The sequence below is a fragment of the Lissotriton helveticus genome, chromosome 10, assembly GCF_964261635.1.
Source record: "Lissotriton helveticus chromosome 10, aLisHel1.1, whole genome shotgun sequence".
In the NCBI taxonomy this organism is placed as follows: Eukaryota; Metazoa; Chordata; class Amphibia; order Caudata; family Salamandridae; genus Lissotriton; species Lissotriton helveticus.
In genome coordinates, this window is record NC_136071.1 from 350,987,713 (window position 1) to 351,003,400 (window position 15,688).

Consider the following 15,688-nt stretch of genomic DNA (forward strand, 5'->3'; position numbering starts at 1 on the left):
TATCGGTTTTTTTTACTCTGCACTCTCCCAAGCTTTTCATCCATAGCTTGTAAGAAGAAAATACATTTTTTTATGTCACATTGTTAGGTTTCCAGTAAATCGTCAACAAACCCGAGCGTAGAGTCCCTTCTTTCATTGGCCACTGTGGTTGGAAATTATTACAACATAAACTTTGCAAGGCAAGTCAACTTCACATTACTGGGCAAACTGACCCAAGACAATTGGATCTCACATGGCTTCATGAGGCAGGTGAAGAGGAAATGACAAGGATTAGTGCGCCAGGACAACTGATCCGTACAAGGCTTAATAAACAAAGTGAACTGGATGGTACGAGGCTCAAAAGCAACACTTACGGAATATGAAAATGCTTATTGAGCCAATATATCGGATTTGGTGAAAGCACTCTTTCATGGTTCACATTCTGCTTAAGCAATGCTAGCCAGCATGTCTAGTTAGAGCCATATCTGCCTGACATCACTATCTTTGAAAGTGAATTCAAACATGTTACATTACTCACTATGATCATTTTCCACAAACATAGGATCCTATTAATCCATATCTTGGAAGCTCAATATATCTGTCAAAATGTGTATGCTTGACACCAAGATCCACTGGGTGAATCTGTGGACCCGAAGAAGTGGCAACTTGTTTTAAAGATGCTGAGCAATGAATGAAGCTAAATTGGCTGCACCTTAATGGCTAGAGCACTGAAATTCCTCTCCAGGGCCCAGAGACTGTCTCGCCAATGACGCAATGTCCCTACCCATAATGTCAGTCTAGAACATAAGTAACCTTGCAATGTTATTTCACAGCGACTTGTACAATGAAGTCAAACGCATTTTTTTCCTCACCAATGTCAAGTCTCTGCTCAGCTGCACCTTCCTCAACTAACACTAATTTTTATAGTGGTCACCTACCATGCATACAACTGCAATGCAATCTACGCACGGCTCCTTTGATAGACATCTTTACAAACTCCCATGAGACTTGGTTCACATTCAACCTAATGTTTCGCGATCATACCATGCCCACCCTCAAAAATAATACTGAATCCTTGTCGAAAAACAAATCACAGTTTAAAACCTTCGGATTGGTCCAAGATATGTTGCATGGTTGCACACCTTGATATTTTTCCAACCATTCCAATCAACCAGGAGTTGGAAGTTAGCCAACCATACCCTCCTTGACATGTCCCCTTATAGATACAAAGGACTAAGCAGCAGATCACTATTTCTAAGGTCCTTCCCTATGGAACAGCATTTACATACACCTAGGGCATCAGAAAGACTTCCTGAAGCTCTAAGGAGACCTGAAAATCCATCTCATACTGAATTAGTAAATAACCATAATATCCAAACATTTTGCAAATACACCTCTGGCTTCCCAGTACAACTCAGTCTGGTTAGATGCCTAAGGCTGGATCCAGCACTCCAGCTAGGACATAACCATTTTAAACCTAAACAAGGTTTTTCCCCTCGTACCAGCCTCAGCTGCCTGCATGGATGTCACGTCAACAAAATAGAAGATGTAGTGTAAATCACACCACACATTATTGACCTCCAGAAACATCACTGGGCGCACCTCCTTTTAGCCCCTCAAATCCCTGATTTGCTGCTGAAGGAGTATGGGAAGGGCAATAATGTTAACACATTAAAAGCCTTACAAACTTTCTCTTCCTGTTGGTGTCTTAATGACTGCATAGACAAGAGGTCATGTGCCAGATGGACCAATGGGAACATCATGTGTAGCAACTCCTACTCCTGGTGACCTCTAATTGATGTTCATGGCTACTTAGAGTACTGCAGTCATCCTAGAGCACAAACCAGTCACTCACGGTCACTCACTACTCCTGAGCCCTGGTATTGCGCGCCCTCCAAAGCACTCCGAGGAGACTCCTTGCTGCATGACTTGCTTTACACTGCAAGCACAATATAGAAATAACTACATAATTGTATCAGTCAATGGGCATGGAAAGGTTTAGTAAGTCAGGATAATTGACCAGTACAATGATAGCTCTTATCACTGGCTGCTACCAACAAATACCTGCCCCAATATACTTGTAAAGTAAAAGAAAAAAGCCATAGACTCGAGAAAAATCAATATGCTTTGGTTTGGGAGCTGTTGCCATTAGAGAAGTACAGCATGATGAGCACTGATACACCGATTTTGCCTCCAGCTAGTATCTCTCATCTAATTTGTTCTTTTATTGCCTCTGATTCTTGAACCCAATATCAACATATAGACCAATATTACCTTGACACCGGAGACGATGGCGCCAAAAAGATGGATGAGTCGCACCTTGAGTAGTTCTGGAAGGTGCTCCCCGTCCTGGAAGGTTTCTGTAAAAGAAGAAGGCTTAAAGGTAAAGTGATATGCAGCATGGGTGTATAGCATCTAATGTTCAACCAAATACATTTCTAAGCACTCACAGTTTTGGCAGATAATTGTACTGATGCCCCGATAGACGAATGGCCCGGAATCCTATCACTTGATCAAGGAGGCAGGAAAGGCTGTCACTGCACTCTAATACTTGAGAAGTGGACACCTCAGTCTCTACATTACATGTATTGAGCTACACAACACTACCTGAAGGTGGTGCAGACATGTCTCATGTCACTGGCTTTCAGTTCCAGGATTGTGAGTTCTTTTAATGAGCCAATGTCGGTGATTTGTTTCTTAGAAACCGTATTGACCGAGTGCAATATAAGAAAGGCACAAAAGAAAGGAACAGCCTAAAAAGGCAACTTTATTCTAGAGGCACACTAGTCAAAAGGGGAGTTCTAGAGATTTTATGGGCGACATTGTCTGAATGGGTGGTAGGGTTGGGAAAAAGCATTCACATGTCAGGCTTGGAGGCTGGTACCTTTGGAAGACTGACATGTCCAAGGCATTGTTAGTCACATATCAAAACTAGCCCTGGTCATTTAAGACATATCTCTCCACTTGCTGTGATCTGATGGTCAGTCTGGAAATTAAAACCTTTTGTGCCTGTGTTTTATTCGCCTGAGAATGTGAACCTATCCATGGGTCTATCTGAACATGCCTCTATATGACAGGTTATACAAGTAAATGTAAGACTGCTTCATATAGAATCATTACTTACCAAAGAGCTAGTCAATAGTGCAAGTTATACGCCTTTCCACAATTCATTGGTCTGAGCTGCAGATGGCATAACACAAAGACAGGAAGGGGCAATAACAATATTTACTAACTGGTGCCAAGATTAGTAATGACATTAGCATATGGACCTGCTTGGCAGCACTGCTGCTCAATCTCCCTACCCCCTTCTCCTCTCTCTCCCTCTCTCACTCCAGGAATTCCTCCTCTGCTGTTTGAGAAAGCATGGACCAACCTATAATCTGAGAGAAATTCTAGAGCAGCCCAATATCAGTAACTATGGACCCCATCTTGAGGAGAGCGATTGGCTACCTGTTTTCGACATTGCAATGACTGAGATAGATCCTTTTTGCGCCCATAAATGGTCATGCACAATAATAGATTCTCACTGTTTTATCTTCATAATTAAAAATGAAAATGAGATAACTTAACTCTTGTATTTTATTCCCTCAACTGCAATCTTTATTTTTGGGGAACATTTCATTCTGTAGGGTTGCATTGGTCTGAGTGACTGTCCAGTGGGGTTGGAGACATTTACTTCTACTGTACATTGAACTGATAATTTGCCTCTTTGTTTTACTCACAATAACGTCAGTATTTGCTACCAATCGTTGAAATTGTTTCAGTTGGTTGTACCGCCCAGTAAAACAACCCAAAATGTCAATGGCTGTAAGCCCTGTTTTCAGATTGGTCAATACCGAATGCAAAATGCAGGAAATATGTGCAGCTCCAAGACCAGGTCTGGCTGATCTAGTGGTGCAGGATATTACTTCTACCATCTAGCCGCGGTTGCCCAATCACCTTCCTTTTCTTCTAGTAAATTTTTTTCAGAATTGAAAAACATAGAATTTCACAAAACTATCAAGCTGTAAACATTGTTTGCATACATTTTGCTGTACTGGCACTGTCAAATTGGTAGTTAACATATATTTGCATAGTTTCATAAAAAAGATTTTTAGTTTATACGTTGGAACGAAATTTAGCGGAAGGTGAGATGTGCTTTTTGGTTAAGACCTGTAGCCTGCTTCCTTTAACCCCTTGGGCGCGGCCGCGATTCTGCGCGGCACATTCGGATCGCGGGTGCGGTTATGACGAGCACTGTGTGCCATGACGGCTCCCGGCCGTCATCAGCACCGAAATAACAACGCGAGTAACTTAGGACCTGATTCAGATCCTGGTGGATGGGATACTCAGTCGCAAATGCCACGGATATCCCATCTGCTGTATTACAAGTGCATTATATCCTATGGCACTTGTAATACGTCAGACAGGATATCTGTCAAATTCGTGACAAAATATCCCATCCGCCAAGATCTAAATCAGACCCTACGTTTTTTAATTATACATTTATAAATTTGAAAGAATATTTGGGACTTCTGAGGAGATGGCATCTGAAAGCTAAAAGGTATTCAGAAGCTTTTGTTATAGCCCGTTAAAACAATATTTTCGTATTACCAAAATATGGGGTTAATTGAGAATAGCTACCTAAGGCTTCAGATGCCCTTTCCAAAATGTAATTATTTGACTAAAATGTAATGTAGGGTTAAAAGAAAGTTGGGATTAATTATTAAAACAGCATTTCACAGTTTAAAGGTTGTATCCACACATACAATATTCACACATTTAATATGCTGTGGCTGGCAATAGATACATGTTTTTACAATTCCATTCTTGAAAAAGCATGCTTAGCCTAAAACAGTTATAAAAGTGCTTATTAAGAAGTTAAAGTAGTACAAGAAAGTTGTACTGATAACAAGATTTACTATTATTTAGGGGGGGTCTAATAAAGAATAGCCAACTTTGTAGGCATAAATGTGTGGAAATGACCTAATAATTTCAGTGTACTTTAAAAAGGTTCCTAATTTCAGGTGTAATTAAATACACATGGCAGAACGTACTGCAGTAGCCACCTGACTATCATTTGCCAATGGTGGAGATTTTGAAACTACTTTAATACCATAATAAGATAGTGAGGCATTATTTCCACCTTCTTCAATAGTCTCAGGGGTTTTGTGAGTTGTGTGACCCTCATCACTGACTCAAAGAATATTTTAAATGATGTAAGATGTTTTTGAAACTTATTTTGAAGTTGTTTTTAGCTTTCTCGGCGACTTTCGTCAGAAGGCTTTTGCATGTGTTGCTTGAAGAAGGCTTTTAAAACAAATAATCATACATTCTGAAAGGTTTTACTCATAAAGGTATTTTTCTAGATGATCCCATGGCCTATTGGTGCGATTATTCAAATCAGTAACAACCGCCTCTCAAATATTTGTGATGCGGAGTCCAAATTTACCCATTCATTGTGCCCCTAGTTTTCTCAAGCAGTGTGATGTGGTTCATCAATGTGTGTGGTGTCTCCAGTGCAAGTCTCACCTCTTGTGGCCTCCTCTACCTTGAAGATTCATGCTGTAGGGGCCTGACCAAAAACAATTCACAATAGGCAGAGGTTACCTCACTAAGCCACCGGCCAGGGTGAATATTAGTGCTTGGTCATTGAAATGTGGGTGTACTTGTAAAGCGCACTGCGACTCCATGGAGTATCCTGGCACTGAAGACCGCCGGGGAACCCATCCTGGTTTTCCCTGTGAGATGGTCCCTTTCTGGGTATCTCCAAGGTGAAACCAGGCATCCCCGGCGTCTGTGGGGGGCCGTTGTAGAGATGAGGCAAGCTTAATGCCCAGAGTTGCCGAGTGTGTTCCCTGGTTAGAGTAGGCACCGAGGCGAGAATTATCGAGTCCCCTGACCCTGGTCCACGACCCTGCCGCGTCGGGAATTGAACCCTGGTCCCGGGCCGTTCTCTGCTTACGGGTCTGCCGCCTCTAACCAGTGAGCCACACCAATCCACTTCCCCCATCCCGGAGATATTCTGCTAGCTGTCAGTGTCCTCGCTCTCTTTGGTGAACGATCTTGATCTCGCGCCTGTCAGTGTCCTTAAGGATATGCAGCAGCAGTCTTTGAAGACATCTACATAGAAGAAAACCCTACAAAGACCTCTTTGCTTCACAGCTGCTCTCCACCTGTAGCTCCCATCACTTCCTGCTTTGATTCCATCTGTATTTTTTTTTTTTTTTTTTTTTTAAAACCTTTATTGTACAGAAGGCGCTCACAGATACGGGCCTACAACCCACCGGGCCGGCCACCACAATAAAGAGACATACGAGGCAATACAGGAGTAACAACAGGATTTCTAAATAACGCACATGAAGGCAAGGTAACAAGTCTTCGAGCCGCCATCGCGGACAGGATAAGAGTAGGTTAATTTTATAATGAAAGAAAGGGGTTCGCAGGATAATGACAATCTGTAAAGTCCAGAGGGCCGCGGTGGGCCGTGAGCAAGCAAAAGTTTCGAATACAGGAAAAAACCAAAAGAACAGTCACATTTTGCCACAGGCAGAACGTGAGTCCCACATCAATAACAATCACAATCGCTGCTCAACGCCCTCCCACCACTACCATGGCACATAATAGTAAAACAGCGAAAAATACGCTTACACAACTAAAAGCCCTCCGTTACAACAACCCAGGAAAGGAAAAGAAAAATGGGGGGGAAACGGGAAAATAGGGGAGGAAAAAGACATCGAAAAAAGGAAGGAGAAAAAGTGAGGGCGCAGCGTCAGTGCACGCCCCCCACGGCTAACAAAGCACCCAATACTAATTCGGCACTAGGAAGAAATAAATGCGTAGCAAACCGTGACAGCAGACTTACCAAAAGGGCCATGCCAGCACAAACACCCCGGGGGGCGACGTGCCGACACCGCGCCACGAAATAAGGGGATACATAAGAGCCATAGAACCAAAAAAGAAACAAGGGAAGATACAAAAACAGACCCCTCCACCACCCCGCACAGCCCACCCTGCACCCCTGCAGAAGGCTATGGCCTACCCCCCAGCAGCATGCCTGTCGCCCTAATTACAACCCGAAATATAGAAGAATATGGAAAGAAAGAAACACTTAGATAAAAAAAAAGGGGGGGAAGGGAAAACAAGGAAAAACCGCGGGAGAGGAGCCACACAATCAAAACCCTGTCAGCTCCCACCCCCCCGCCCGAAAATACTGATAGCCCACGGGAAGACAGTAAATACACGGATAAGTTCCAGGAACGTGAAGAAGTATCAAATATAATCATACAATTATAAACGGATCGCCCAACCATACCACAAAATAACAGTCCACAGAGGCAAGTTCAGCTCAACCCTGTCCTCGTTTTTCGCAAATTGTAGTAGTCCAACGAACCAGGAGCCAGATCACATTGAGCCGGAGGTGAAGAACAGGGAGTCGAATCAAAAATACACACAAATCAAAGCGATCGCGATCCGGATGATCATGATAGAACAGTAACCACCTCAGGCAAAGCAGGCACAGTTCCAACGAGAACTCGGAGAAAGTCGGCCCAGCGGCACAGTCACAGGATCTTCGTTTGGCCATGGGAGGCAAAAGAGGAAAAGGAGACCCATCGAGGTCGGTCCAGATGGGATCCGGCTGGCGAACCTCCGGAGCAGAAGGAGGCACAGGATGAAGAAGGGCAGCGGACGTCCGTACATCCACACCACCAGCAGCCTCCAGGTCCACGACCCCAAGGAAAGTTCCAGCAGCACACAACAAAGATGAAGCCGCACAAACCGGGGGGGGTCCGGCCGGTCCAGCCAAGGGACCTCTCTCCAGGATAATGACAGGTGCAGTCATGGGTGCCCCCCAGGAGCGCAGGGCGGCGAGGATGTCGCCAAGTGTAGGCTCACCTTTGCAGTATTCAGAAAGCGTGCCGTGCGGCGGACCTGCATCGCCAGTCCCAGCAAGGCCGAGAGTCATGGGGCCGGCCGCCATCTTAGAAGCTCGGCGGGGCCGCTGCAAACACAGATCCCCGCCCGGATACCAGCGGGGCAAAACAGGATATCGGCAGCCACCAGCGGAGGTGCCACTAGGGCAGAAAGGGGAACCACCAGAAGAAGGCGATGCGCCGGCACCCCACACGCCGCCGGCACCGTTCTCCGAGCCCGGGCGGAGGAACTCAAAATGGCCGGGCCGGAGAACAAAGGGAGGACAAGCCAGATGTACGGTGAACCCCGTCCATAGAAGGCAGCGCCCCAACACCAGGCCGCAGGATCGCCGGACCAGGCCCGGGGGGCCGCAAGCGGTCTATTAGCACATCGGCCTCTCCGACCGAATTCACACCACCACCAAGGGCCGGCAACCGCGCCCCGTCCAGCCCGGGCGCCGCCAAGGAGTGCCAGGCCCGGCCGCTCCGGAGGCCCCGAAACAGACAGGGGCGTAACTCAGGATCCGTAACACCCAGGAGCCACCGGAGCAAACGGTAAGTGTCCGTGAGGTATCGTCGTTCCACTGCACATCGTAGAATACTTCCCGGGGCAGGATAAAGTACAGGATAGTTGTTATAGACAGGAGAGTGAACGGAGCCGAGCTAAAACGCGGCCATCTCGGACGCGAGCTTGGCTCCTCCCATCTGTATTTTTTTTAATGAATGATGCCCCTTCATGGAACTGTGGGGCAGTGCTTTCTTCTGTGATCCTTCTGGGATCTTACACTTTTCTCCTCCCTAGATCCTCCCAACACTACTAGTTTTCACCACAGGAATTCAGTCCTACAGATGTTCACATCATTTACAGAATTAGTAATAAGGTGCATTCATTTAATCCGCAGAAAGCCCCACACATGCTTGCATTAGCTTATCTTGGGCCCGTCAAAGCTCCAGCTTGCAGAATGGTCTTAAATGTCTATAAACTGTATTTGTTAATGTTAAACAAACAAGGACCCCCTGATTTGGCGTTGTCAACTCCAGTTACAGGGACAGTAAATATATTGGAATTCTTTAGTCACTATATAATAGCTACAGAGGAACCTCATGAAAAGCAAGTAATAACTCTCAAGATAGGTATTAGTTAAAAATTCGAAATAATTGTTTTTGTCAATGACTCAACATTTATTAATTAAAAAATTCGCATATCTAAAAAACATGATATTTTGTACACAAAGACAATAGGACAAATCAAAAAATCATACGCAATAATGTGAAAGGATACTATATATAAGGACTACCTAATATACCTATACAAACACATAACTAAAAATGACAATTATATTTCATAAATCATATTATATTAAAAACTCAGATTAATTGTTACTAAGCATTTCAAACAAAGTGGCATGACATCATATAGTCTCTCGACGCGCGTTTCGGCGTTCCAACAAACGCCTTCTTCAGGAGCCACACAAGTACACTAAAATGTGCATAAAAAAAAAAAAAAAAAAGGCATATATAAGCACATGTTATCAAAAACCTTCAACATACTCCACAGTTTATTCTAAACTATTTACAATTTTATCAAATTATTACTCTTGTGTACTACTTCCATTTTTACTCAAAATCCAAAAAACAGGAATCATTTAACTTTTTTAATTATGATAAGACATTTTAACCTTTATGCAATTTTAACCATATATACAAAATTTCATGTCCTCTTTTCAAATGTAGCCATCTATCTCCAACAACTCATACATTGGATAAATCCACGCACAGATTCATATTCACAAAATTACTTTTTGAGCAGTTGCTAGGCGGGTTAACTACAGGGGTGGTTTAATTAGGATGCTAAATTCAAACCACAACCAAAGGGGTGGTAAATTTTTAAAAAGAATTATTTTCTTGGGGGGCATACATACCCCTTTCCCTTAAACCAATCTCCAAGTACTCTGTTTCCTAGAAACGATACTTCCCCTTATTTTTTGTGTATCTATCAGTATCTCAACTGTTACTTGAAAACATTCTATAATGGCAATCGCTCTATACGGTTAAAACAAGCTGGTATTCATTTAGAAATGGCTAATGCTTGATGCACTGAATACAAATTATCCAACGACTGCTAGGTTAGCATGGTTTATAAATCCACCTGTATATACAGTACAGATTCAGGAAAACGCGTTCTCCTTTTCCTTAATTAATTATGATACACCGTCCAAACTAAACCACATTTCAGGATAGGGGCGCTTACCAAATTTAAAAATTCCCGGTTAATACGAGAGATTTCCTTAGATATGTAGTTCGTCTCTCGTATACTGATGAACAACCGGAGGTTTCTATAGATATTCTAGCTGTTAATGAAACAAATATCATTGTAATTACTTCCTGATATCTATTTATTTCAACCATCAGCTTCGCTTTTACAGGAATGTTAGTTGCACTTACTTTCATTTATTTAGCTGAAACATTGTCTCACCGCTTTTCAAGGTTTAGCCAATTTCAAGGACGTTTTACGATACAATGTCCTCTCCACTACTGAAAAGATGAAACGAAAGAAACCATTTTCACTCTTTCAAAGGGCCTATCTTATTCCAAACTCTTTTAGATTTTGTGAAGAGGTTACTTATACTTACAATATTTTATTTTGCTAGGCCGTATTTCAGTTATCAATGGAGTTTAAAAATGATTATCAGGGACTCTCATGATACACGGCGGGAACATGCAGGCGTAAATTCCTGTATTAGGCTTGCCTGTCGGGTAGGTCCTTAAATCCGGATATATACCGCTATTCCCTAAAAAAACATATAAAACAATCCTATTAAATATTCCCTTTATTTTATCTGTTCCAAGCTACCCACATCTAATCTACATGGCGCCTGGCGTTTTCTTTAATGTTCTTACCCGAAAAACGGATGATTCAAGGGCTCGGCGGGGCTGCCAGATTTTCTAAGACGGCGTCTCCCGACCGTTATGTCTGATGCTAGCTGCGCAACACAGACCAGTCTCTTTTATTGAGCTTTCCCGCGCGCAAAGGAATCAAATCGGTCCATGTGACCCAATCAGCCAATAGGCCGTTGCTGGTTGTCACTGTGTTTTAAAGTGATAGTCTTATCCGGAAGTTTACTATATTTCGGAACCCGTATCTGAGGGATTCAAACGGTAGGCGATTGTGGTCAATCTGTTTTAAAGCGACAGTACTCTCTAGATGGTCGCTGTAATATAGAATCCATATATAAGGGATTCCAACAATACATCTAATGCCATCTTTTCCTATGTTTAGTAGTGTGTCATTCGCAACTGAATTAGTTTATGACAATCTACTGCGGAGGTTATATAAAAATAAGATATCACAGCCTACATTAACCATAATTATCCCAAAAGAAGGAAAAATGTAAATAAAAATTAATTACCTTACCAACCTATATTAGCAACACTTTTCATATATAAAAACTCCACAATACTTGACGTATTGATTATTTTAAAAAATTAACAGCTACAAGCTCTAGATTAATATTGAGTCCCTATATAATGGCATTTTCCCAAGGGATATCGCAGTTCAATCCTATCTTGTGAGTATTAAAAACAAATATCCAGAAGACTTCTCTTTTCTTCCTAATGGCGCATCCTCCTTTACTATCAGGTGTTCTTATCTTTTCGAGGATACGCCATTTGAAGTCCTCAGGTTTGTGGTTGCTCTCTAAAAAGTGTTTGACTAGGGGAGCTGTAAGTTTCTGAGTTCTCACAGCAGATCTATGCTCTGTCATGCGTGTTTGGACAGATCTGCTGGTCTCTCCAACATAACCCAAGCCACACGGGCATATCAGGAAGTAAACTACATTTGTAGTTTTGCAGTTCCAAATGTCGTTTGCTCTCGCTGTATATCCATTATGTGTGAAGGATTCCCCACTGATAACACTGGTACAGGATTTACAAGAGGAGCATTTCACAGTTCCTTTTACTGGAATATTGGTCAGCAGAGATCTTTGATTCAAAATTCTATTTGACGATTTAGAATTGAATCTAGAGTGGACAATCTTATCTTTCAAATTTCTGTTTCTTTTATAGGCGAACATTGGTTTAGATAGCTTGCAATGGGAAGTGGGATTGCAGTTTAAAACATGCCAATTAGCATTAATTATCTGGCGTACACGTTCATTCAATGTTGAGTGTGTAGTTATACAGACCAATTGATCCTTTGACTTTTTTTCTTTGGGATTCAATAATGAATCCCGGTCAAAAAACCGAGCTCTCTTGTAGGAACTCCTAACTAATCTGTGGGGATAACCCCGTTCCAGGAATTTCTTACGCATCACTGCTGCCTGTTCGTCAAAGTCTACGAGGTTGGTGCAATTTCTACGCACTCTTAAAAATTGAGAAAAAGGAATGCTCTCACGTTGGTTTTTTGGATGAAAGCTATCAAAATGTAACAGCGTGTTACGAGCTGTACTTTTTACAAAAAGATCTACCTCCAATTTACTATTATTTTCACGAATCAGTAGGTCCAAGAATTCCACTTGGCTAGTACTGTGTTGGGCAGTAAATTGCAGGTTTGTGTCTGTCAGATTAATCCATTCTAAAAATTCCAACAACGAGTCAATCCCATTGGTCCAGATAAAGAAAATGTCATCTATGTATCTGGACCAATGGGATATAGACTCGAAGAATGGAGCCACCTCGTTGTCCACAAACCTGTCCTCAAATACGGACATATATATGTTCGCTATAGATGGTGCAACTGAGGCACCCATGCTTACTCCTCTAAGTTGACGATAAAGAAGTTCACCAAACTCCATTATGTTTTCTGTCAAAACTATATACAGACAGTCAATCAAAAATTGCTTTGGGCAGATTATATTATGCTTGTCTATAAATTGATCTGTAGCTCTGATTGCCTCATCAATGGGGATATTGCTGTAAAGGGATGTAATGTCCATTGTTACTAATATATCCCTATTGGGCAAGAATTCCAAATTTTCAACTTTATTAATCATATGCCCAGTGTCTTTGACATATGATTTAATCTTGCTAATATGGGGTCTCAAAAAGTGATCCACATATTTGGAGAGGGCCTCCGTTGGTGTGCCAATAGTTGATACAATCGGCCTATAGGGTGGGTCCACTACACTTTTATGTATCTTGGGTAACCCATAGATACACGCTGTTTTATTCTTATTTGTATTTAAAAATTCATGTTCCTTGCTGTTAATATCTCCACTAGCTAAGGCTTCATTCGTGAGGAGCTGGATCTTTTTGACAATCTTATTAAGGGGATTAGTATTGATCTTCTCGTAGGTGGATTGGTCGTTTAACATGGTAATCATGCTATTCTCATAGTTCTTTGAGTCAAGAACGACAATTCCTCCCCCTTTGTCACATGCTTTTATAGTCAAGTCGTTATTGTCTGTTATTGTCTTTAGAGCTACTGATTCCTCTTTACTCAAGTTATATTTAGGTTTAGGAATAAACTTGAGAGATCTTTCTAATTTCTGTAGGACTATTAATTCAAACGCCGCCACCTCAGGGCCTAGCTGTTCTAGTCCTGGACTAAAGGTGGAAGGTAGCATTATCTCTCTTCGTCTAATTTCTTCCTCTTTGTTCGTATTGTTATCTTCAAAGAACTTCCTAAGCCTGATCTTCCTAAAGAAAGATATGATATCCTTATATAACTCAAACGTATTAGCATATGCCTGTGGAACAAAGGAAAGTCCTCTAGATAACAGAGAGACACTATATTGATCCAATTCTGTACAAGATAAATTGAAAATGGGTATTGTATCTACTGGCCCCAATACTGCCTGTTCCTGGTTTCTCTTATAAACTGTGGTTCCTGCTGCAGATGTTGTTGGTGCTGCTGCTGATGTTGTATTTGCTGTTGTTGAGGGTTGTGAAAATTCCCCCTGTTCTGAGCCTGCCCCTGAAATCTCACTCTGGGGCGGCCCCGACGAGGCCCCCTGTTGGACAAAAAAGGGCGCTGGGGTGGTCGAGGTCCAGGATAGGAATTAAACCCACCATCAGGTTCGTAATAATTCCCACTAGTACTTTCATTTTCGGAATCAGATGTCTCAGTAAAATTATTTACCCTCTGTTGTATGTTCCTCACTTCATCCCTGTAATGGTTTTGTTGATAAAAATCCTTGCCAAGGTAAGGATATGTGGATTCTTCAGAATAGTATCTTTTATCTTTATTTAACTTGTCAGTTTTTCGCTTATTAAGGTAGGTTATGAAAGATTCAAGATCTTTATTGCATTCAGCTATTTTTCTCATTGCCTCATCTACCCCTTCATCCTGTCTAAGTTTATTTTCTAACTCTTCTATTTCTGTTTTAATTTCTAATGCTAGATGTTTAGATGTTTCCACAATCAGGATCATCAGGTCACGCGAGCACCTATTTGCAATAAGACTCCATTTTTCTAAAAATGGTCTATGATGCACAAACAGACCAGGAGTAATACGTACTTTTAGGCCATTAGGGATTATACCTGTTCTTAAATACGCCAGCATGAATTCGCCATGCGCTTCCATGCGAATTAACTTCTTTTTAAGTTCAGTTAATTTTTTGCTGTCATCGTTGGCTCTAATACTAGAATTGGTACCACTCGTGGGAGCTGAAATACCAACCAGAGTGGCAAATTCGTCGTCTGTAAACCCAAACGTTTTAAGATTGGCCATTTATACCAGTATATGGAAAACCTCTTATCTACGCAATTTTTACTTTAGAACAGGGAAAATGTACACTAACAAATGCTCAAAAACACAACAAGAAATACAATTCAAAGGTAAAAAGAGAATTTGTGATACATGGGACAATACCCAGTAATAAAGACGTACGGCCCTGCACAGACAAGCTGTGGGAAATCTTAATGTTAAACAAACAAGGACCCCCTGATTTGGCGTTGTCAACTCCAGTTACAGGGACAGTAAATATATTGGAATTCTTTAGTCACTATATAATAGCTACAGAGGAACCTCATGAAAAGCAAGTAATAACTCTCAAGATAGGTATTAGTTAAAAATTCGAAATAATTGTTTTTGTCAATGACTCAACATTTATTAATTAAAAAATTCGCATATCTAAAAAACATGATATTTTGTACACAAAGACAATAGGACAAATCAAAAAATCATACGCAATAATGTGAAAGGATACTATATATAAGGACTACCTAATACACCTATACAAACACATAACTAAAAATGACAATTATATTTCATAAATCATATTATATTAAAAACTCAGATTAATTGTTACTAAGCATTTCAAACAAAGTGGCATGACATCATATAGTCTCTCGACGCGCGTTTCGGCGTTCCAACAAACGCCTTCTTCAGGAGCCACACAAGTACACTAAAATGTGCATAAAAAAAAAAAAAAAAAAAAAAAAAAGCATATATAAGCACATGTTATCAAAAACCTTCAACATACTCCACAGTTTATTCTAAACTATTTACAATTTTATCAAATTATTACTCTTGTGTACTACTTCCATTTTTACTCAAAATCCAAAAAACAGGAATCATTTAACTTTTTTAATTATGATAAGACATTTTAACCTTTATGCAATTTTAACCATATATACAAAATTTCATGTCCTCTTTTCAAATGTAGCCATCTATCTCCAACAACTCATACATTGGATAAATCCACGCACAGATTCATATTCACAAAATTACTTTTTGAGCAGTTGCTAGGCGGGTTAACTACAGGGGTGGTTTAATTAGGATGTTAAATTCAAACCACAACCAAAGGGGTGGTAAATTTTTAAAAAGAATTATTTCCTTGGGGGGCATACATACCCCTTTCCCTTAAACCAATCTC

At 41.3% G+C, this 15,688-nt stretch overlaps 1 protein-coding gene across 1 annotated transcript in view; it reads right to left on the minus strand.

The window, feature by feature from the left end:
- The window catches only part of NBEAL2 (neurobeachin like 2), a 682,983-nt gene that overhangs the window by 257,483 nt on the left and 409,812 nt on the right, over positions 1-15,688 (minus strand). The window contains exon 7 of the mRNA XM_078662556.1: positions 2,254-2,339. Coding sequence (XP_078518682.1) covers positions 2,254-2,339 — 86 coding nt within the window. The remainder of the gene's footprint in view (positions 1-2,253; positions 2,340-15,688) is intronic.